Source organism: Macrobrachium rosenbergii, chromosome 25 (genome assembly GCF_040412425.1).
Source record: "Macrobrachium rosenbergii isolate ZJJX-2024 chromosome 25, ASM4041242v1, whole genome shotgun sequence".
NCBI lineage: Eukaryota > Metazoa > Arthropoda > Malacostraca > Decapoda > Palaemonidae > Macrobrachium > Macrobrachium rosenbergii.
The window spans coordinates 25785631-25811538 of NC_089765.1; the positions used below are offsets into that span (position 1 = coordinate 25785631).

Genomic DNA, 25908 nt, shown 5'->3' on the forward strand with positions numbered 1-25908 from the left:
ATTAAAGAAAATTACTTACGAATGGTAGGCTATACATTTCAACGTCAAGTTATACATAAGTGCATTTAAAAAAAAGAAGGAAAAATATATATATATATACATATACATATTGTGTGAGCCATACATACCATTTGAATTTGATATTTCTAAGGAAATTTCAACAGGTTAGCCAGTTACGTATCCTGACGACCATCAACGATTTGCGTGAAGAAGAAGAGTTAGGGAGGAAAAACAATAACAATGGCCCCCTTGCCAGAGAAGAGATTTTGCGTTCCTGATCTCCAGAAGGAACGTGCGAACTGCAATTTTGATCAAGAGGAAATAACGAACTTGATCGACGGTGGTGCAGATCAGACGGCCCTGCGAAGAAAAATTGGTAAGTAATAACAGCTAAGGGAACCTACCTTTGGTTAGTCGAGCCAAGGTTACTCAAAGAGTACCCATGTTTCATAATTTAAGATCTGTAAATGAATGACTACCGAATGAAAATTCCTTTTTACATAAATTCTTAGGCTGGGCTAGCCAGCATCGCCCACAGTAGCCTATTTGCAATAAATTGATACTCAAATTAACTATATTCCTGGAATGCTGGTTAGGGTAAACGCTTGGGCGTGAGACACTGCGTAATTCCTTTGTTGTTTGGACACTTCCAGAAAATGCATTTTAATGCGGCCCCTTCAGCATCGGTGAGACTTGTGCCCCTCTACACAACGCGCCAAGACCTCTACGTTCCTGTCAAAGTAATTCTCCTAAATTATGAAATAATGGCATATTTTTGATTAAACAGAGGTTCATTAAGATCTGGCCGTGCGCGGTGCTAACTTACCGGTCACGATGCTCTCAAAACTTTTACTTAAAACACTTTAAAAGTGGACGAGCGACGCCACCTCGATATTTGCCGAGTCACTTGTTTAAACAAACTGCCCTTTTCCTGTGATAAATCTACAAAATATTTGTACCCATAGATGCGGACACCGTGTCCTTGACATCAGTAGTAAACACTGGTGCCTATGGGGCTTGGATGGGGAACTCCAGCGAATTTTCAGGACACCAGAGCGCTAGATAATATTTAAATGATGATTAGGTAGCTGAATACCAGATGAGGTTATAAATTGAGTAATTGTATTAAGTGTTCATTATAATTCATTTGAAAATATTCTTGCTTAGAACAACCCAGATTCCTGAGACAAATTTCAACACTTTTGCTGTGAACATTACAATGCAGCTATTTTTCGCATTTTCCTATTGTTTTTTTTATTTATTAATATATATTACATACAGTGTAATATATTGCGCACACAGTGTAAGTTTTGTCACATATAATGGTGTTTTAAGGAATAATTTTGGATTTAAAACCTTTATTTCAGTCCTGTATTTTGACGTCATGGCATCTTGACTTTTGTACCAATTGTAGATAAATTGTCATATTCAACTTTCTTGCATTTTTTCCGGAGTGGTAACATTCATATGTACACATTACATGTCTCAGGAGTATACGTAGTAATATGGACTTAAATAAATGAAACATCTTAACAACAAAATACTACATTTCTATCATAAACAATTCACTGCATACACTAAACCCCCCGTATTTGCGTTCTCACTATTCGCAGACTCACGCATTCGTGGGTTTCTCTATGGAACATATCTACCCATTATTCGTGGAAAATTCACCCATTCGCGGTATTTTTCACTGAGAAATATTCACTAATTACTGTATTTTCATATAATTTTCATGAAAAAATATACTTTTTGTGATAAAACTACTAAAATACTCGGGTATAAGTATTTTTACAGGGTTTTTCTTGTGTTTAAACTATCAAAATGGGCATCGGCATTTCTGAGTTTTAGCTATTCGCAGGGGGGTGTGGTACGCATCCCCCGCAAATACAGGGGGTTCACTAATACATTGTCCACTCTCGGATGTTTGTGGCAACCAGGTGTACAATAAGGGTGGAAAATTGTTCCTCACCACAGTTTCGCTACTTTGATGGAGTAAAGTGCTGTAAACAAACATTCTCACATATTTTAAGGTGGTATTGTGAGTGAATTAAGAACAAAATGTATATAATTACAATCAAATAAACACAGTGGAGCTTCAGTTGTGATGTGGGTAAGGATAAAACCACGAATTAAAGGTAAAAATGCATTTCAGTTCAACCACATGACAGACGGGAATTCTGTGTCTCATACTTTCACTAGTATAGGCAACAAAATGTTGTTATCATGCTGTTTACAACTAAAATCTTGAGTAATATCTATAAAATTATATATATATACACAATTAGTGTTCAGTACACTGTTAAATGAGTGCTGGAAAGGAAGTATCCAGTCACCACTCATTTTGCATCAATATTTGGGGGGATGCCATTTTGGATTCAAAATTGCCTTCAACACTTATTTTACCACGACTTCACTTGCTTATTTTAGTTCGTATGGCAGTTTCCTATAGCTCATTTTGTTAATGAAGCTTCAATCTTTTGAAAGGTTTTCTTAAAGGTTTAATTTTTTTGTTATTTCTCCAATTAGATATCAAGTGAAAAGCAAAAATTCAGCCACCCATGTCTCATGCCCGATCGTTTACCCTATGCATTTATGTTCCTGGAATGCAGGTTATGCATTAGTTTATAAAAATGCTAGTGCCTTTGGTGGGCACGTCTTTACGGGATACTGTTCATATATGTAATACTTATAAAGTATTTACAATTTGTGTAAATATACAGTATGATAGCTTGCTGTAATTTCTTACCAAGCACATGAACTGTGTTTTTCTAGGGTTACAGTACCAGGTCTCTGATTTTGGGCTGAAGTCAACAGAAATCATGTTCTACCACCAGTCCCAAGTTAAAATTAAAAATCTCTAGATTAACATGGACCTTATTGATGTTTTGTGAAAAATAATAACATACTTGCCTAGTAGCAGTAAAAGAGTGTGAAATAAAGCACACCAGTTAAATCCACATCATATAGGCTAGTATTTGCTGTACTGAATCATGTTCTTTTTTAACTTTATATCAGCCAGAGATATAAAGTACTTGATAATGACTTTAATGTACAGCCAAATACCCTTCACTATGTCCCCAAAGTATTGCAGAAATTGGTCACATTTCATAAAATGTTGGGGTGAGTGTAGAACTACAGGAACAGGTTATGCAGACGAAAACAAACCTAACCCCTAGAATGCCATGTCCTGACCTGGCCAGACATTACCTTTCTAACTTCACATTGGGTGCTGTGCCCTGATCTAACTTAGGGGGTGGCCTTTGCTCCCCCCTTGGACCCCCACCCCCATACCAAGTAACACTAAACATCAGGAACAATGCATTAAGCTTCTGTTCGGAGGTTGTATTAGAGCTTGATCCCATTGTTCTGCAAACTACCCATTAGGTAAGGGTGGGATTGTGAAAAAAAAAAGAAAGTACAAGATCTCTTTGCACCTGTGGCCTTTAATATGTTATTACTCCAGATTTGATAACCCAAGAACTGGTAACCCAAATTTTTTCAAACTGCTTATCTCATGTTTTATGGATTTACAGCACTTATTTAGGTTTTCCCCGAGTCCTTATACTATATATGGAAGTTATGGGGAGACCAAGGTGGAAAACTGGGGTTTTTAGGGTGGGAGAATGGTGTAAAATGTAAAAAAACCAAGATAAGTCCTCAGAAAAATACATTGCTCATGCCTAATCAGTATCAGTCACAAAAATGACATGACTTAACCTAACCTGACCTAGAGTGCTGTAAGCCATTATCATCATAAATAGTTTACATCAGCTTTTCATTTTATGATGTTAGATGTAAAGTGAAGTCTTTCTTTTACACTCTTTAAACTCCTGTTTCTCAGTCCAGTGTGCCTTGAAGATAACAGAATTACTCAGTGCCTTCTAAGGTATGCCTATCTATCACAACAGCACCATATTCTCCACTCACCTCTCTTCCCATTTGTTCTTGAAGTACATTTTGGCTACTGAAAATGTCTTCCTCAGTGTATATTTTGTAATCCTAAGTACGTCATGTGACACCATATTATATATTTGGTATAAATACAGGGTTCACTACACCTCTGCCTTATTAATTACATGGCCACTTTCCTAATTGTACAGTACTTCATCTTAGCTTCCTTTCCAGTCATCATGAGTTTTGTTTTGCTTACGCAGATTTTTAGTCCTTTCCTGTCTTTTTCACTCTTCCAAATTTTAAAGAGTTCACCACTCCTTCCTTATATTGATATTAACACTACGTTATTTGTATTGCATCCTATTTTCCTTTGTGTATTATTTCTGTAAGGCTTTTGCCCACTTTTCTGGTCCTTCCTCTTCCTTTATCAGGATTTCATATATTACTGTACAGTATTTCAGTAAGTTCATGGAAGACTGGCTCTCCTGCTGTCTTTATATAGTCCATGGGCTTTTCCATTTTCTTGTTGAGAGCCCTTTTAACCTCTTCCATTCTGTGTTGGTCCCTTACTCCAGTTCATGTTCATTTTCTTCACTCCGAGAGGTTTGCAGAATACATCTCCAGCATTTCAGTATTACTTCCTTTTAAAAAGTAATTTCTGCATTTTCACCTTTTGACCTCTTTTTACATCCTTACCATCTTTTCTCAGCCATTTTGCTGTATTGAATATTACAACTTTTCCCCCTGCTGTGTTGCCATTCCTCCCAAATCTTTGCTATTGTCACCTGCCTGTTAACCCTACAGATAGGTAGACCATTAGGCTCCTAATTCCAGAGATTCTTCTGGCTCCAAAGGCTCTAATCTTATATTGTAAGAATGGTGAGTTCCCTCCCATCCAAATGGCTACTCAGACTATCATAAATATTGTAAGAATGATGAGAACCCTCCCACCCAAACAGCTACTCAGACTCATACAGTGATAGGTACTACAAAGTGATTGTAATTTTTCAAAAACTAAAGTGGATAGTTTTTATACAAACCCAAATATTTCAAAGTCCCTCCTCCGATCCCAATCTCTCTTCACAGTAAGTCAAAATGTTTTCATCAGTTAGCTGCGTATCTTTTTGGTGCTTTTTCTTGCCTCATATAATGTAATGGTAGATTTTCAAGAAGAGCCTAATATTTCTGTAGGAAGGTTTTTCCTTGACAGAGTGTTTCATTCAGCCTTTCCTTTTGTAAAAATTACTTTTGAAATCATTTAAAAGTCAAGAGCAGTACTACTTCAGCAGGGTTTGAAGGTAGGCAAAAAACCTCTGTCAGAATATAAGAAATTTCTTTTTTGCTTGCAGAACACTTCTTCTTCAGTGATGAAGAATTTTTGGATCCAGTCAGGCCAGAATACATGAGTCATGAAGATCGATATGCCAATGAATTAAGGAAAGCCTGCCATATGATGCGTAAAATCAACGAAGATGACGAAATCCAGCAATATGCTGGTAATATGGAAGGTATCAGGTAAGTAGTAGATAATATGTTAATTAAAAACCACCAGTCATACATATGCCTATATCTCTGTCCTGGATGTTTCTTAGGTTCATGACTTTTGTCTAACAGACAAAAAAATAAGTTATGTAGACTCAGCTCCTCTACTACTTTGTTTTGCAGTTCCTACTCACTTTGTGCTTATGATGGTGGGTTGACCCTTTATAAACCTGTGTAACGGTTACATCAACATTAGACTCTGGCTGAGTTCTTTTTGAGTCCTGAGTTGTAGACACTTTTTATATGTGTGCAGCCAGGCCTTAACTTAAGCCACACACCAGTTATCTGCACTCAGCATTTTGAATGAGGTATTAACGAGTCTTTCTCAATTCTCCGGCGCAGCTGTTGGAGACATTAAAAAATGAATGCTGGATAATTTAGGGGGGTTGTCTGTTTAATTCCCCATAACTCAGCATCTAGTCATATCTTGTCTACTGAAACAGGATAGGTAACTTAGGAGGTTAGCTCCAGTTCATACAGAAGTGCTGCTGGGTGCTGTTAACAGTTCTCCTACTGAATCCCCCCCCTCTCTCCAATAATAGGAAAAAGCCACCAATGTGTATTTCATGGATGTCTGTGTTTTTCTGCTACCAAAAGTTTAGGCCTTGATGTTACTGTAGCTTTTTTTTGTGTGTCAAGGAAAAGTGAGGATTTGCAGAACTGTGAGTTGGTGGGTACTCTTCCCTTGCCACCATCTGCAACCATGTAATTGTTAACAAGCTTCAGTAACCACTTCCAGTTGTTGTGCAGATATTCTTTTATAAAAGAATTTGAGTTTGAATATCAAGGAAAAATGTAATTTGCTTTTTAAAAAAATTGTGGTTTTTCATGAAAGCCCAGCAGTCATGCAGGGAGTGCCTTCCACCCTGCACCACAAATCTTGTTGCCTCATCTACAGTTTACCCAAAAATTTAGGAGGGTGACTGATGAATATCATGGCTGCATGCAGTATACTGGTAAGACTATATACTACTCTTGTCTGTTAGACAAAAGACAGTTGAACCTGAGGAACATCTGGGGCATGAATGTAGGCATTGATATGGTTGAAGAATATTGTATTCTATAGTTTCTCTCCCTATAAATGTTGCTTAAGAGTCATACCCTTTTACAGTTTATCCTGTTTAGGAAATTTGATAATGTTTTACAGTACTGATTTTTTAAGGCTTTAGATCCTTAATATCTTCAGTTTTTCATTTATGTCAAAATAGGGACTGGGTTCATATTTTTTAGTGTTTTGCCAAAGCAATAATGTTAAAAACAAAACTTTTTTCTGTTTAGAGATAGTACATATGCTTCCCAGTAAGTACATATGCTTCCCAGTAAGTTAGTGCATGTGCATATAGTTCCATAGTCTTCCAGAGGCAGTTAACTCACTTCATTTGATATTCCTTAAATGCCTCTAGAGGACCTGTGAAGCCTCCATATACCTATGCACGACCTACTGGGAGCAGGACTTTTTTTTTTTTTTTTTTTTTTGCAAAATCTGGAATATTTGGGTTTTCAGCAGATAAACAGAAGATTATGTAAAAGTCATGGGTCTGGTAAGATCTTCATACATTTTGTAAAATACTTCTTGCATTTGTAGGATGCTCGTTGGAGCAGGAGTTGGCGCAGCCCTTTGCAAAGATGGCAACCCTCTTTCTGTGCATTTCGTTATGTTCCTTCCTTGTCTTGTTGGTCAAGGAACACTAGACCAACAAGCAGAGTGGGTTGGTCGTGCCTGGGCAGGAGAAATAATTGGAACATATGCACAGGTATCAGCATTTCCTCTCTTTCTTAATCTGTTGAGTTGCCTGCCTCTTAAGTAAGCACTTTCGTAGGATTTTAAACTTTATTTTCTTGGGACTTGTTAGCCTTTCTTACACTTTTAAAAAAAATATAAGGAAAAGAAAATGATTCTGTTTGTATTGCACTTAAGTTATGCTTGTAGAATTTTTTGCAGTGATATCAGTAAGCTCAATAGATATGTATCAGTGAAACAATATTAACTAACAAACTTTTTCAGACTGAGATTGGTCATGGAACATTTTTAAGAGGCCTTCAAACAACAGCCACATATGACCCAGACACACAAGAGTTTATCCTGAATTCTCCATCAATTACTGCTTCAAAATGGTGGCCAGGAGGATGTAAGCTACAAATTTAGAGTTGTTGTATGGTGGAACTTTTTCATTAATGTGCATAATTTTTTTGAGGTTTGCAAATTTACATAATTTAAATGTTTATACAATGAATAAACTTCTTACTTTATAAATGCAGATCCCTAGCCACAAGACTAGTCATTCAATAGGTGGAATTATTTATTAAAGAACAAGAAGTACTCTGTGTTCTTTAAGGTGTGTACTTTACTGTCAGGAGAACCTCCTACTCTGTCCTCCTACTCTGTGTCGTCAGATATTGATACATTTGCATCTTTACGTATTTTGGATAGCAACAGGTGATAAGTCATATTTCCTTAAAATATTATTAAGGCAAGAAATTGAGTACTGAAGTATAGGTATAACTCAGACAATGGTAATTGTATGGTGCATTGCCTTAGGTACTTATCAGTCAACCTCTTACTTTTTGTGTAGTTTGGGAATAAGGTTGCAAGATCAGTGGGACTGGGAATAGGAAATCTTAAACCACCTAATTGGACCTGACTCTGGTACTAAACAGTCTCACTTATCCTCAGTATGAACCTTTACAACGATCATTAGATAGGAACTTGACCCTCCAGATGGTTATCTTACTGGCCTTGGCACCATTGAAGAGAGTGGGTGAACTTCTTGGTCTCTCTTTTAGTGTTAAACATACGAGGGGTTGGGGTCCGTAGCCTTCGAATTTGTCTCGGAATTCGTAGCTAAGACTCAAAATCCCTCAGATCATGATGACAGGTTTGAGTCCGTCTCAATACCTTCCCTGGGAAATTTTGTTGATAACGATCCGGATGAATAGCTATTATATTCTGTCAGAGCACTGCATAGTTACCTTAAAAGGACTCATCACCTCCAACCTTGATGTCGAAGACTTTTTGTTACCACAGGCTGGAACAAGAAAGAAGTGTCCAAGAATACCATCTAGCAAGAGCACATGATGTCAGGGGTTTGGGTCCCACCTTGGCACTCAGAAAGAACTTGTCTGTTCATAGGATTTTGAAGGCTGGTACTTGGCTTTGTCAAACCACTTTCATATCCTTCTATCTGCGGGACGTTGCCCACAGGTCCTTGGACACTTTTTCCTTGGGTCCGGTGGTGGTGGTGGCTGCTCAAGAAGTAGTGTAGTTCATCTGGTGCTCCTGGCGGGACAGTTTGTATCTTATCTAAGATGATGGTGTGAAAGTGAGAATGAATGAGATGACTGATCTCTTTTTCTTTTCTCTTTCCCCTTTTCTTCTCTACCGATTAGTCCATCACGTGCTGGAACTGGTTAGATACAGGTGAGCGAATGGTCATTCTGTTTGAGTATAGGTCATTCATACACAAATTAGATACTCAAAGAAGCTAGTCCTTCTTCTCTCTAACAAGGGGAGAGAGGAACGATAACAAACGAAATTGGTGGCTAACATAGGTTTGTTGTCTTAACAGATATAGTTCTTTAACGTCCACTTATACAATGTCTCTTCACATTGTTTATTAGCCCAGTTGTCTGGCTGTTGGATAAACTATTTATCTAACAGATCAGAGGCTTGTGTCTCCTTCCTTTGCCTTCCCTTAGCCAGGAAGTGAGCCCAGGTGTGCCAAACCTCCAGTCGTTTCATGACTTGTTTTCCTCCCACCAAAAGTGAGTCTATCCCTATGTTAAGACCCAGCTTTGTTCCACATATGAATAAATGGCAAATTTTCAATTAATCTGTATTTTTCATAGCTAACAAACCTGTGGTCTTAGCGTATACTGTCCACTTCTTGCCTCCCCTCAATCTGGTTACCTGGGCTGGAAGAAACCGAATGTGTCACAGCATCATGGGTGAGAGAAGGTTGGCTGATGCCTCTCCTCTCATCCTATTGGCCGAACCCCGTTGCCACCAATTTCTTGTTCTACAATTTTATATGATTTTTACTGATTTATCCTTACGTTAAGACTGTTGGTTTGTTAGCTTTGAAAAATACAAATTAATTAAAAATTTGTCTTTTGTTTTGTCACAATCCCATCAGTCATGTATACTGCATACCCATGTTTAGGTGAGTTAAGTATATCTTAGTTTAACCAGACCACTGAGCTGGTTAATATTTCTCCTAGGGCTGGCCCAAAGGATTAGATTTATTTTACGTGGCTAAGAACCAACTGGTTACCTAGCAACGGAACCTACAGCTTATTGTGGAATCCGAACCACATTATGACGAGAAATGAATTTCTATCACCAGAAATAAATTCCTCTAATTCTTCATCGGCTGCTTGGAGAGTTGAACACTGGGCCAACAGCGTGCTAGCCGAAAGCTCTACCCACCCCTCCAATGAAGAACTATGTTTAGGTGAGAGGACAGAATTACTGAATATTCCCAGTATTTTGTACGCACCTTAATTGACAGAATATAAGACCCTGGTTTTTCACGTGAAATGGCTTGAGATATATACTAGGGTCTTACCTGCAAAGTTGAGGTATCAGGTAAACTAATGTTTACCTAGACTCTGAAGACTACTAATATACTTTTACCTAGCAAAACTCCGTAATACTGTAAAATTACCAGTATTTACTCAAATATTATCATTATTATTATCATTATTATTTGAATTACAGTAAAATGCCCCATAAATGGCACCTTTAGGACCAAAGGGTTCCTAGTTATTTGATTTTGCCCATTGCATGAAAAAAATCCTTCTAAAATGCCATATGTGTAACCTGCATTGTCGATTCGTCCTTCATTATCAACGAACAATACTTATTCCATATGTTTTATTATTAATTAATTCCTATCTTAAACCAGACATTATCCTGTGTTCACCTAACTCCGATGGTAGTGTGAAGAGTTCTTAAATCTGTACATCAATACTCTCACACACACTAATGCTTCAGATGTTTAACACAAACACACTGAAACTATATATATACAGCAATGCAGTTTTGTAACACTACATAACTGCATTAAGTACAATACAGTAAAGCATTAAATAAAATAAATGTCAATAAAAATATACTGTGCACTTAAAAGGCAGGGGGGGAGGGGGTTGCAAAGTCAGTGCATACTTTAGGCATCAGTACTCCTGGGATCTCCAGTCAGGCAGTGGAAAGGAGTGTAGAACAAGTATTGGGCTTTTACTTAAACCTCTTCCTTCCGTCTTCTGTGACATATGAGATGGGCTCCCTGCCATGGGAACAATTTTAAAATCAGCTGTCTACAGCTTGGACTAGTTTTGCAGTATATTACAGATAGGTAAGGAATTGAATGCCTCACCTGATCACATGAGATGCTATTAAGGCAGTTAGAATAAGATATGTATATATTTTCAGTGGTTGTGATTATGATAATCTCTACGTCTGGTAACTAACAACACTTACCATAACAAATTTTTAATGGAAGAGAAACAATGAAAATGCTGTAGCACAAAGGCCACTTCATAATATGCAGTACAGCTAGATTTTCCGAATAAGCAATCAAGTCACTCAGAGTGGTATGCACAAACAGCTGAATGCTGCCATAGTATTATGTACTGTACCTCACATTGGAAGTCAGTAAATCATCAACTCAGCAATCTTTTGAATGTCTCTTCCCTTAATTGCCAAGCTTTGGAATCCACCTCTCACTTCTGTTTCTTCAAACTTGTATGACCTGTCTTTATTCAAGGAATAGGTCTGTTTCTTACTTCTCGGATTAATCCTCAGTATTATTCTTTCCTTTTTGTTTTTCTTGTTTCTTCAAACCTAGCAAGAAAGGGGCATTAGTTTACCTATAATACTTGTCTTTGAATTTAATAAAGAAATTTCTTTGAATTTAATAAAGAAATTTGTGCTGTCATTTGTAACTAATAAGTTTTCTTCTTAACAGTGGCTAAAACAGCAAATTACGCTGTGGTTATGGCTCAGCTTTACACAAAAGGAGTTTGCCATGGTGTTCATGGATTCATTGTTCAACTTCGGGATGAAGAGACTCATAAGAGTATGCCAGGTATGTAGATTTGTTCAGAACCAGTTATAAACCCTTTGTCAAGTCAGTTGTCTTAGCCAGACATTACAATTTAGGATATTTCTTTTTATCAACTGCAGAGTAAAGCACATATGAATTGTAAACATATAAAGAGCAGTTTTGCTATGTTAAAAAATGCATGATTCATAGTTTTATATATATGAATGCACTGAATAGTCATATTCTGACAGCAATATACTGAAATCTGAAGTTAACAGCCTGCACAGTTTGTAATTTCTCTCTCAAGAACTCCAAAATCCAAAAAACCTTTTTGTTCTGACCAAGTGCAGAAATTATATAAATAAATTTAACCTTGCAATCAGGATATTAGGAGAGCTAAAGAGGCCAGATTATCTAATATGAATTGTATTGATTATATACTTTAATATTATTATTAGAAAGAGTGAATTGGTAATAAAGTAATTAACACTTTCATCCCAGATGATTGTGCATTTGGGTTGGGGCAGAAAAACACAAGAGACTTATTTTAAGAAAGTTATGAACAAAAAATACCATGTTATGCTTAAGGCCAAATAGTATCACATCACAAAAAATTGGAAAGTTTACGTTTTTAGAAAAAAATATGAAAAACAATAGTGAGACTCTCCTTGATAGTCATTTGGGGTTGCACAGTCCCTATGAATATCATACATAGACAGCAAAGGCTCAATAACTTTATTACTGGCATGGTGTTTCATCATATGAAACAAAATCTCAGGTTGAAATTGTTTCTACACAACAGCTTGTTGAATTATAGTTGAATACTAAGCATAAATTAAATTCTGAAGTATGATACTCAGTACAGACTGTGACTTTACTCTTTATCATGCAGGTGTAATGGTTGGAGAAATTGGACCACGATTAGGGTTGAACACAAATGACAATGGCTTCTTGATGTTTAAGAACTATCGTATTCCTAGGAAGAATATGCTAATGAAGTTTTCTCAGGTTTTAGAGGTAAGTGTTTCATTTATTTTTTATAATCAAGTGCAGTATTTTTTGTGTTAAACAGTTTACTACTCTTAGTTCTTATGCCCTTAAAGTAACTTAGGATTACAGCTCTTTTCAAGGGTAGTCTCCTTTCATGACTTGAATATTTACCTTAGAAAATGACATTAATGATAAAATACAATGAATAGCAACAAAATGTATTCACACAAATGTCTATACATTTTATTGCTGTTCATTGTATTTTATAGCTTTTTAACAGGTAAAGGAGTTAAAACACTAGTTAATCCAAGTCCTTTTCCAGTCAAGAGAGCTTGGTGACTTACCTGTGGAAAAATACTGTATAATACTAGTCATTTACTTGTTATTCGTAACAGTACATCACTGCCTATTCAGTTAGGTTTAAAGGTATTAGAAAAACAAAACTTAGGTTTGTTTCTGTTAATATGAACATTTTATACTAATTTTTCTTGTAATAATATAATCTCCCTGGTTTTACATATTTTCTTTAGGATGGAACATACATAAGACCCAAAAATGATAAACTTACTTATGGAACAATGGTGTTTGTCAGAGTAGCTATTTGCCATGATGCATGTCGACAACTACAGAGAGCGGTCACTATTGCTACTCGTTATTCTGCTGTCCGACATCAGTCTGAGCTGATTCCTGGGTAAGTGTGGAATGTGTTTATCAATTTCTCCTATGAAAGCTATGAATTATGTCAGATAATGTAGTTTCATGACAGTTTCTTTATTGTTCCACATCAGTTTTTTTGTGTGACAGATGACTTGTTAGTGTTCTGGAAATCTGTACTGCTTTTAGAGGCATTGGCTCACAGCCCACCCTCACAAAATATTTTTGAAATCAGCCAACAATTTTATGATATATATATCTTGTGACAGCCAGATAAACAAGCAAACAAACCTGGGTTAACAAATTTTGTTAGTCAAGGTAAAAATTCTAAAATATGAGAATAACATTCCAAACAATATAAACCATAGTACTGTACTGTACTGGGGATGGAAAAAATTTTAAACAGGAGAGCAGCACTTGTAGAAGCAGTTTTGGAAACTTAAATATACCAGAATAGCCTTTTTTTTTATTTTGGGCACTCTTACTGTGATTCCTGTGATAACCCTGGGCCCTGTTTAAATAAATAATTTTACTCCTCACAAGTTCATGCATTTCAAAACTTGACTTGAATTATAAGCATTTTTGCCTCTGGAGAGATTTTTTGGTGTATTGTAGAATAGTTGAGGCTAGTTTGTGCAAGACCACTGAGTATTAACTGCATTTTCTTTTACAGTGAACCAGAACCTCAGATTCTTGATTATCAAACTCAGCAGTACAAGTTATTACCATTGATAGCATCAGTATTTGGAATTCAGTTTGCGGCAATGCATGTCTGGAAGACATACCAACAGTTGACTGAGGATATAGAAGCAGGAAGCACTGCTTTGTTACCTGAAGTGAGTTTCACTCATCTTTATGTTCTGTGAATTTTATAAATAGAGCACTGTTTTGCCCATTTGCACAATTTTTGGCTGGGAATAAAGTTGTCAACTAATTTTGTTGGATTTGCATTTTTGTAATTTATTTTGATGTGTAATGAAGATGCCAGCCTTACTAGAAATCTAGAATAGGTTAATGCGTGATAAGGTCCCTCTGTATGAATGCTATTGATAATGAGATTTTATGAGTACAGTACTGTATCATGTTCTACTATTTGTTGCCTATGTCATCATGCTTACATTTTTGACATGCTGTTGACTAGCCCAGAACAAGCAAACAAGCAAATACTAGTTCTTAGGAATGTGAGTCAGTTCTTCATCGGGAAAAAATTCTGCAATCCTCAGTGGTTGCATGTAAATGAGCTTTAATTGATGATGTTCTCAATGTCAAGGATGCCTTTTCGTGGCATATCTGAAATCAAAGCAAAAGATTATATTTTAAATAAAAATATTTTTATGTATTTTCATTAATTAGACATTTTTATCATGTAATTAAGTACCAAAATGATTTCATCTAATCTGGTATATACATTTTATCATGTGGCTGCAAGTAGCAAGGTAAAGTCTAATGACTACCTAAGTTTCATTAAATGAAATTGGCTACACCTTCTGCAGGTTGATTTTTACCAGTTCAGGACCTTTGTTAAAATGTTTAAATCTGGTACCTTGTCAAATCGTGTCGAGAAGCTAGTCAAGGTCAGCCTTTGACAAAATCTGTGTCTTATCTTGTTGCAAACCCAGTATCTGCACATGAAAACAAAGACCTATCTAATGCAGGTAGTGTTTCTGAGTTTTTCCAAAGTTTTCTATACAGAAAAGATTTAGTCTGAGAGTTTTTTGGCTGTGTGTGTAGATGTGGTTTTGAAAGGTAATTTCTTGTAAGTGAAGGCAAAAGATAATTATAACCAGTAAGTTTGATCATTTCAGTGAAAAACGAACTACCTTTGTAAACAAATCATAGCAATGATATAAAAAAAGGAAAATAAAAGGAAAATTTTAGTTCATTATATTTTTTCAATACTTAGACATTTCTCCATTATTTTTAAGTACAGCAACCTTCTGGCATTGTTGCTAAATCTAATTTGTATCCATGTTTTGATGGCATCCTTCAATTTGGGAGGACGTTTTCTCATGACCTTTGCTCTAAAAATTTTCAATTGTTTAAATTAATTGTTCTTTCTGAATATTAAATTCCTTAAGAAGGTTTGTGACAAAATCGGTGGCAAGGTGCTCCATCTTGCATAAATACACGCTAGTCATTTTCCAAGACATTTTCATAAATCTCTCCATTCATTGTCAGAAAATATAACAAAATCCGTGAAACATCCCCATTCATAAGCTGGATGTTTCACAGTCTTGACTGTGTAAAGCCCAGTATCTGCCAGCGCTATAATGTGGAAGATTCACAAAACTACTAATCCTCCACTTCAAATAATAGTCTTAGTGAGGAGGCTAGTGTTTTCTGAATCGATGTTGCACGTCCGTTCAGATACGTTTTCTTCAAAATTTTGGCTGGCAGAATGGATGTTCCATTTAAAATGTTATCCGTTCTTTTTGTAGTTTTTCGGCTGTGTGCCTTTCTTCCGTTCAGTGATGAATCAAGGTTTTCTTGAAGCCGTTGCACCACAATTCTTGTTTTAGAGATTCCCAGCTCTCTTGCAAAAGCTGAATTGATAGTTTTCCAGGGTCACAATTTCTGTTAGGATAAGGAAGTTTTACTTTTCTTTATTATTATTTACAATGACAGCCGACCTTTGTGATAGCTTGAGTATCACTGGAAGTGCATTAGAAACTCATGAAACAATACAGGCTGCCAGACGAACGATAAATTGGGGAAAATATATACTTCGTTCCGAACGCTTTATTAATAATATTCGTTCGCTTTTTTTGCGCCGACTGTACTTTTCTTTATTATTATTTAAATTTCCTTGAAAGATACTTGTTTTCACAAATTGTAAACAGTGTTATTTACAGATGCCACTCTTTTCCCATATCTATGTGTTAGAGATGTTACAAAATTCAAAATCCCTATTTACTGGTGTAACTTACAGATGAGGGTGCTACATTATTGTTTTCCCTTCCTAATGCTACAACTTTCTGTCAGGTTTTGACAAAGGCATCCACTCCATTTGCTGTTGGTGACTCTCTTGAAGGGAAATAACTCATTGCCTGAGCTTAGTTTTTTGTTTTTTTACCTGAATGCATGTCAGTAGTTTATTTACATCATCTTTTTATGCTGTTGGGATGGTTAGATTGCTATTTAATATTTTTTGCTTGGAGCCTTTTTTTCTGTGTACTGCACCACTGTTTTGTTGGTGTAATTTTTCCTGTCTTCTTACCTGGCCAGGATCACTGTTTATTTAGTATATAATTACTAACATGCCAAAACAAATTAAAAACAACATAAACATTTGGTATCTCCATTTACAGGCTTAGTGGAAGCTTTCAAGAGTGCGGTGTCTTCCATAGTATCTGAAAACTACAAAAGGTTGCAGCAGTTTTGTGATGAAGGGGAACAATATGAACTTGCTTGGAACAGATGTTCAGTGCTACTAGCTCAGTGTGCAGAGGTAAATGTTGTTATGTTAAGAGTTGAATGTAAGGTTAAATGTAACATTGATATAACATAGGTATTTTGTTAGGTAATACAAGAATTCCACTAAATTCATGGATATCCTAATATTGTAGTTTTGTTCATTTTATTATTTAAAAATACCTTTTGTAGGGCTGATGTAGCAATTACATAAACATTACAAAAAATTGTGAGTACAGTACTCCTTTGTGTATAATCCATTGTTTACATTTTCTTTTTTTCCAACCCTGGCTAGGAATGAGCTTTTGAAAATTTCAAATGGTAGCTAACCAGTTAATTTTCCTGAGGTATGGATATCTACGAGGGTTCAAAAAATAAAATGTACAGTGTTATCTTAAGGTTATTGTTCTTTTATGAGTTACAGGAAAATTTTCCCAAACTTTTCAGGTTTTTGTCACGAACTGAGTTATGAGCTATGCTGCTGGAACATCTGAAGCAGCTCAAAAGAAAATTCTTTTCGCTAATTTTATTATTTTGTCAACAGGCTCATACACGGTACTTTGTCTGTGAACAGTATGTTCAGAATGTTGAGAATCTGCAAGTTAGTGATGGGGTTCGCAACATTTTGCGCCAGTTGTGTCGTCTCTACCTCATTCACCACATTACACTGAACCAGGGATTGTTTTTGAGGGTATGTTGAGTTGAAACTGTATTAGAGACAGGCTATCTTATATAAATACCCGAGGCATATTTGTGTTTTTTTATTGAGCTTTTAAATCACAAGTTCTCTATTCAGGGAACTGGAATCATGAATATGAATTTGATTACAGTACATCATTATAGAAGAAATATTTAGTCCTTTTTCTGGAGCTACTGTTGCGTTTGTTGTATTACACATCACTTTACAGTAGTGTTAGATGTGAGGCAGCTCATTATCCAGACATACTTAAAAGCAGTAGAATTTACCCATTGTCATCTGCCATTCTGGGCCCCAAAGCACCTTCCAGTTCAAGCTCACCCATTTATTTTCCTCCTAGAATTTTTAAATTTTCTTACAGACTTTCAGACCACAGGGCTTGTAATGCCAGTAGCTTATCTAGCTTTAAAGGCTTAAATCTTACAGTGTTTTAGTGATGAGAGTCCTCCCACTTAAATAGGTATTCTTGCTGTAACCCTTCACTCTTTGGCAGTAATTAGACCAGACTTGGTATGATTTAACTGCCGTTGGAGGGTGCTTTGTAGTCTTTCTTTTACTTCTGAGCATATCCAAAATGAGCTGGAACACTAATCAGTTCAGTTTAAAAAAATGCTATTTAATTTATCATAGTAAAATATTGTAGCTTTTTTAATTTTTAATGAAAAAAATTTAGTTTTTATACCTTAAGTATATGCATATTACTGTATTTGTATATTTGCAGAGACCATTGAGTCACATTGATAAACATTCTTAGGGTTTGCTTGAAGATTTATTCTGAAAATGAATAAAATAAATGTAATGTCTTAAAACACTTATTTCTCTCATATGAAAATCATAGTAACTAAATATTGTTTGTAAATTATAGACAGGGACCCTTTCCTCTGCTCACATCAGTACTTTGGAAGGAGAACTCTGTGAATTACTGGCCCTGCTTCGTCCAAATGCTGTTAATATAGTTGATTCTTTTGACCTCCATGATCGAGTGCTAGACTCAACACTCGGATGCTGGGATGGGGATGTGTATCAAAGGTGAGACAGCTTTTGCATCTAGTTTGTGTTTTATCCAGGTTGTAATATTCCATGGAAGCTTGACAAATGAGCAGTAACAGTAAACTCTTATTATGAGTAGTGAAATATTAAAATTGGATTAATAAATTTCTACAAATATTGTGTAATTATGTATCTGTACAAACGTGGTATTCAGGGGTATCTTGCGAAGTTAGCAAATTTTTTTATTTGTTTCTCGGGTTGTAAACATTTTGAGAAGTAATAATTAATTGCAGTAATAAAATCTGATTTTATGTTCAGATATGCTGTATCAGTGCATAAAAAGGGATTCAAGTTTAATAAGATTTTGCTCTTTGTTCATGACGGATAACTTTTTCACTCAGGTTCAGGGCGTACTATTTAGATCTGATGACTGTAATTACATATGTGCTCTTTTATCAGCCAATCTGGAATATCACACGACCCTTCAAATTCTGCTCCTAATAGATGGTTTCTCATATATCCTGTTTATCACATGAGTTCTTTATTCAGTAGATTAAACCAGGCTAGGTGTACCAAAATTATGGAACACAAAGTTATCTGTATCAAATGCACACCTTGTATAACAGTAAGTTTTTCCAAATGTCCCAACCCACCAGCAACTCGGTTGATAGCATGTCATTCAGGTCACTTCAGAGTGAATGTAGCCTAATGGAAATCAACATACAATGAGTTGTGTAATAGAAATAAATTTTACTTCACATTAGGATCCTGATGTCAGGTAGAAATTTATTTCTAATAATTACACACCTGATTATTTATTATGTCCATCATTATTCACTCAGAAGGGTAATTTAAAAATTAAATTCTGACGTGAGGTGAAAATATATTTCAATTATAGATTGCATGTTGATTTACATGCAGTTTATAAGGCAGTGATTCACATTTTTGTTGCACTTTTGGACGACAAAGTGTTGGTTGATGTACAAAGACCCATTTCAGATGTACATTGTTTCTTACTGTACTGTTTACAAGGTGGATAGCATTCACTGATTACTTTATATCTTGCCTTTTAACCTAAACACTTATTTTTTATGTTTACAGGATGTTTGAGGAAGCTTTGAAGAGTCCCCTGAATCAAACAGATGTTCCTGAAGCATATCACAAGTATCTACGTCCTCTGATGAAATCAAACTTATAAATTTAATAGAGTCATTGTAGAGTGTTACAGATATTTTATATATTTGTTAGATATTTTTATATATATGATAGAATTTGTTTTGTCATTGTATATATGTCTATTAACCAAAACAATTATTATGTAGTTACTTTTTACACCAGGCCTGGCCTTAATCTGACTACTGCATAAATATTGATTTAGGCAAGCCATAATAAAGTAAAGTGCTCAGATGTTATTAGTGGCATACTGAGATCATTTTTTGAAGTGTGTGATGATAATTTTACCACCCATGCACTAACAAGTGATGTTTGGATTGTAGCCCTATAAAGAGCCAACTGTTATCAAACACAGCCATCATGACTAATTAAATCTTTTCAGATCTTGGTGACATTAGGAGAAAAATGAAATGTACACAGTTGTACTCAGGAGGAATCACTTAAATTGTTTATAAATTTATAGGGGTAACTTTTGGAAACACATTGATGTGTATTTTGCTTAAAGCAGTGTATGCATGTCATTCAACTTATATAAAGTTTTGGAATACTGTATCTGAAAAGAGTTTCTTAAAAACATTAAACAGTAAGAGATTACAGTAATGTTACTTTAAATATGTAAAATCATAGGCTTGCATGTAGAATTCTGCCCTGAAGATGGGCTTTGGGGGAGCAGTTGGAACTTCAAATAGACAAGCAACCTGTGGTCTGAAGGAGCATTGGCACAGGTAAAGATCTTGATTATAACTTTAACCAATATTTACATGTAAATTTGGCATTACAGTACTGTTGAAGACAGGTCTGGTTAATTACCTGATGATGATAACTGACAAAGGCCAGGCTAATTATATTGGGTATTATTTTATGGACCTTGCTAATTAAGGAATAAAAGTATTTGATTATAGTTATAAGGTCAATGTATTAAAGGATAAACGACTTCCCTTACTTTACATAAATTATAGCCCAAGCAATCCATTCAGTGACCATTTTTTTTTTTGTCATGTTTCACTGTAAAACCATAATTCAAATATCTACGCTCTTTATATTAAATACTCTCCCTGAGTAAAATTAATTTGGTACAAAGCCCTTATAATAACCTTAAAACCCTTATGGTACAAAGTTAATATCACTGGTTTCAAAAATGTCAATAAATTTAAATTTTTACCATCATGAAAATCTCCCAAAATTCAGGCTCTTAGATATAATAGCAAATATCTTACGCAATCAGTTGAACAACTTTAGGCGTATCATATGTACAATTTTAATGAAATTGGTTGAAAAAGATGTGGAAACAATAGTCTGAAGCTTTGCAAGTTTTTAAGACGTGGAAGTAACCTAACCATGGGCTGATGTGTCAGCATTACCTGGACCAAGTTTCAAGTCTACTGAGAGCAGCTCAGGTGTTGATTGGTTTAGATGGTTTGTCAAATTTATTGCATTCAGTTGTAACAAGCTATATTGTGCTGACACGATACAAATTATACGCTCCATTTTGTGGAGTTGCGGAAAATCCCTCATAATTGCAAAACTAAAATGAATTTTTTTTATAATGCTTCAAATTCACTCTGCCATATGACATACCTAGCACTAGACAAAATTCCAAACTTTTAATTTAAGTGTTCTGATTTCCATTGTTCATTTAGTGGCCAGCCCCCTTAATAACTGCATACTATTGACACATGGAAGGGCATTCTAGATTGCATGTTGTGCATTATCATATATATTACTCTTACTCTATATGGTATGCAAAAAAAATCTTCACAAAATTCCAAAACATTTATGAAATATAGTTTTAGAAATATATTATTTTATTCATATGTTTGAGGCTTTCTTGGAAGAGTACTGGTTATTGTCAGGGTTAACTGAAATGATGCTAATGTGAGACTTCTCCATATCAGCGGGTAAATAACTATATTTTAAATCTAGCATATATCATGTGCTGTGAAGTGCATTTGTATTTGTGAGTTTGTTAATGCATAGATCCAAACCAAGCAATACTTTTAATATAGACATGTACATCTTTTTCCTCATGTATGTCCTTTAAACACATGGAACACTAGCACAGGAATTATAGGTTTACACTCCAGAATATGGTGTTGTTAATATATAGATTAAATTTAAAGCACAATAATTAACTGGTCCACTGTGTTGCATCTCTTAGCCTTAGAGAGGGATGCCCCAGATGATTTAGTTTTTAAGTAGAGGTGAAAACTGGAACGAAAAAAATGTAAAACAATGATCCTGCTGCTGAAGAAGGGACACTGCTAACAAAGCACAATGGAAGAGGGATGCCATTACATGGAATTTTATTGAAGTAATTATGGGATAGCAATAAGGAAGAAAATGTAGTGTGTTTTGCAAAGTAGTTATGTGTACGCTACTTTGCTCAAAGTTAATGTTTTGAAAGTGGTGCTAATGAGAATACATTTTAGTCCCATTTTAGATATGTTTAATCTTAATGTGCCAACAAAGCTGAGGGTTTAGACATCATAATATGCTATTTGGTAATAGTCTTATAAGAATAAATGAAAGGATGTGGTCCATATTTTTAACCTCTAGACTTCTGGCTTGAACTAGTATAAAAAACTTTGCAATATCTGATAAAACTGTAAACTAATAGAGTAGTTCATCTAAGATAGATATACAGGTCAGAAAAGTATTTGCTTTAACATACTGAGCGCAAAAAGTTAATGGGGGCATTATCTCAAAATATAATAACTAGTTTAATAATGTTTAATCTTGGTACCCCATACACTATCCAGAGAACAGATAGGATCATTCATTAAAAGACTACTTAATTAAATGGAAAAATAGGTATCTATTACTGTTGAATCCACTTTTAGTGTAATGTTTGAAGTCTTTAGAGGAATAATTTAAAACATACTTGGAGTACCCACAGAATAAAATTTCTGTGTACTGCTAAGTTTGAAATGTACTGACACTGTACTGTACTCCATAATAAAAATTCTCTTCTTATATTTATTATGCTCAAATTTCAAGGATTACACCATCTTAAGTTAATTACACAGCCTGTTACGCAGTCATTATTTTTAGGGTTTTTGCAGTGTATAGCATGGTTTGTTTTTATCATCCTCTTTTATAACATGAAGCTGATATTATTTTCTGTACATGACTTTGCCCAGATGTAGGTTTTACACCACTGGGAAGTTTCAACACATTTTTGTATTACAGGTATATCTTGACTCCTCAGCATATTAAAGTACAAGTCTATTATGTTTTTGTTTTAGCTCTTACTATTACTATAAAGGAAGTCTCACAGGAAGTTGGTCTCCCTCATAATCTTTATACAGTATATGAGCATGTTGTATAGGAAAATGGAGCTTCCTGATGAATCTTTGTGTAATGTGTTACCATTATTTGAAAAAGTTCAGAAGTTTCTTAATATCAAACCTTTTGATAAACTGTCCATTTCCATTTCCCAAAAAGTCCTTTTGGATTTCATGCTTGGCATAAGGACGAAGTTTTAATGGAATATTTCACCGTACTGGGTGTAGCTTCCTTCCATGCTGTGCAATCACTACAAGTTTTTTTTAAGTGTTATTAACCTCTTGTTTGATTACTCTTTGATATACATATAGATCAATGCATAGGTAATACGGAAATTTTGGTTAAAAAACTACAGTACTTAGCTTATACGATTTTAGCTATTTCTTAGTACTTCCTAATTATATATTTTAGACTGTCTTACATAATATGAAGGTAGATGGTTCATGCTGTATTTCATCATGCATTTTCACTCTTCCTTTTAGCAAAATTTTAGATGTTGGATATAATGTTTGGTAGTACAACTTTCTATGATTTGTAAACTACATAACCATTTTGTGTAGGTAAATGGTGCTTACAGTGTTATAAGTAGTTTAATTGACCACTATGTGCGTGGAATAGCAATATGGAGTTTGGAAAGATGTATGTAGCAGAACTTTATTAACTAAGTGTGTATTTGAGTGTCGTAAATGCAACTATTGTCACACAGCTTTTAGCCTATATTTAGCCTAAGTACTGAAAGACAGGGTTATTTCATTCATTAAGGTCATTGTACTGAATTTGCCATCGTGCCTAACCAAGTGTCCTCGCAAAATTTCTGTTTTTATTGTCCAAGTTGAGGGTATGTGTATCAAAACAACTTGGTCGATTTCCTTTGGTGTGGCAATAAGCCAGTTTCTGCTGTCAAAAGCACATATCTTTTTGCTAGGTGGTGATTGTTACCTGTGTTGGACCATTGTGAATTTTATTGCTTTTCCAATAATGAAAACATTTACAGTGTGGAGTCCATAAGGAATGATTAGTGCATTTACCATGTTTCAGTCACGTTGCTTAACAACGACCATGGTTCTAACGCATAAATTCTTTCATGAAGTTTTATAAGAATAAGGCATTTAGTAGTCATAGTAATGTATATTTGTTAGTTAATGGACCCCCTTTCATATTTTTTTACAGTCCTTAGTTGCTTTAATGAAAGTTACACAACTGAAATATTTTGAAGGATAAAACGTATTGCATAAATTAAACTCAAGTTATAATATTTGATGCCAAAGGTAGAGCTGGAATGCATTAGTTACCGGGACCATAAGGAAGTATCGTATAGGAAATTTCCTGAAAGCAGAACTGCACAATACTCTCTTGATTTTATTTGTTTCCAGTTTACATGTTAGTTACTAATCTTCTGTTAACAGAGTACAAGTGGCCTACTGATTTTCTCTCCATTTATGTTATTACATTAACCTGACAAATGTCTGTAAAATCTTGTAAAATTTAGACTGTCAGCTCAAGAAAATAGAATGTATATTTGTGGAATTTGTTTGTAATTAAGTTGCTGTAGTAATTCATTTGTAATTCAAAAGTATTATTGATTGATGATAAAACCTGTTTTGATTTTATATAATGAAATTATATTCATTATCAAATTATATTTATCAGACTGCATTTAGCGTTTTATTTACCAATTTCATGATTTCTGGTTACTTAACGGTAGCGTCAATTACATTAGTTTACTAAACTATTATAGATTGTTACTGAAAACATGGCAAGATCAACAGAGGGATACACTGAAACTGGACTGTCCAGGGATTGTTGATCTCTACAGGGTAAATGTGGGATAGGGTGTTCTGGACTGTGATACAGCCTGCCTTACAGGAAGAGGCAGTGGCTTAGCAAATGTTCCCATCGTCCCTGCCTTCTTAATTTATAATTTTTTTCATGACGTGTTACCTGCTTAATGAGTGTAATGGAAAGAAATAATTACTGCCTTATTCAGGCCTAATATAAAGCCCCATCATATTGATATGCATGACCACACCTACACACATGGCACGCTGTGCACACAGGAGGCGGAAAAGCTCAACAGAGACCTCTCCCTCAAGTGAGAGCACTATGTGTGTGCTCATTCCCAAGCAAAAAGATATTGCCAGCTCTCCCCTGTGCAACTCTGAGGAGGCACATAGGGGAGAGCCTACCTCTTTGTCAAAACATATGTGGTACAAAGATCGAACGCACAGACCGGACAGGATACATGTACATTTGTGTGCGTTTCATTGAAGCAAAAGCAGAGGGGTTGTCCCAAGCAACCATACACGCCTGATCATCAGATTGAGCATATGCAGCATGAGCAAGGTGCACAGATTCATCCACCTGACCTCTCATGTTGGGATGAGGTGGGAGTGTAGAGTCCCCGCTAAGCGGGTTTTCTGTGGTGACGACCCATTTTCTTTGCCTCTCCTAGGATCGCCGCTCCTGGGATAACGGGTCACGCAAATTCAGACACCCAATCATTTAAATTGTTTTAAGTAAATATTTATCTCCTACCAAATTGTATGTCGTGTTTCCTTTTCTCAGGTATCAGAATGTATTCAACTCTGCTGTTGCTCATTTGCGTAACTCAAAGTGTGTTTGCTTGTTGTATTTATTGTCAAATGTTATTGACCTCAGGTCACCCTAGTTTTCATTATATTCCTTGGAGTGACGTCAGTCCGCCACTATATAAACTGCCTGTGTCCTCAATAAAGCAGCAGTAACCTTACCCTGCTCGTTTCTTTCACACCTCCTAAAGGAGCAGTCCTCTTGTCTGCATGGATGAGCATGAGAGTAGCCTACCTGCCTACCAGAGGCATGACTATCACACATACCAGTAACCAAGGGCCCAACTTCTCCTGAGGAGGAAGAGTGCACATGTGAAGTACAATGGGACCTTTTGCACAAAGTCTTAGACCTCACCTTCTTCCCAGTACCTGGGGAAGAGAGTTCAGGGATAAGGAGGACAAAGACCACCTCCTCAATGTCAATTTTCAAAATAATACGCTAAAAAAACACAAGAACAGTATTTGTCTCCTGAATAATCTAAAATTCTCATAAAACTGAACTAACCCGTAAGAATATGGAGAATTTAGTACGTATATACAGTAAGTATATATATAAATCAATACATTCATATGCATTATGAGTGCAAGTATCACATATGGTATTAAATTAGTGAACACGTCACCCTTGCCGGATTTCACT

The 25908-nt window shown here is 35.5% G+C and overlaps 1 protein-coding gene across 1 annotated transcript; it reads left to right on the forward strand.

Moving 5' to 3' along the window:
• The first annotated feature begins 240 nt into the window (after positions 1-240).
• Positions 241-24336, forward strand: LOC136852206 (acyl-coenzyme A oxidase 1-like). Its single transcript, XM_067126653.1, has 14 exons — positions 241-376; positions 5247-5412; positions 7025-7193; positions 7445-7568; positions 11403-11522; positions 12373-12497; positions 13001-13161; positions 13798-13986; positions 14537-14559; positions 14663-14779; positions 16433-16572; positions 17080-17226; positions 18098-18261; positions 19324-24336. Exons 1-14 carry the CDS (start codon positions 241-243, stop codon positions 19418-19420), a joined length of 1878 nt encoding a protein of 625 aa, XP_066982754.1. The 3' UTR covers positions 19421-24336.
• The last annotated feature ends 1572 nt before the right edge of the window (positions 24337-25908 follow it).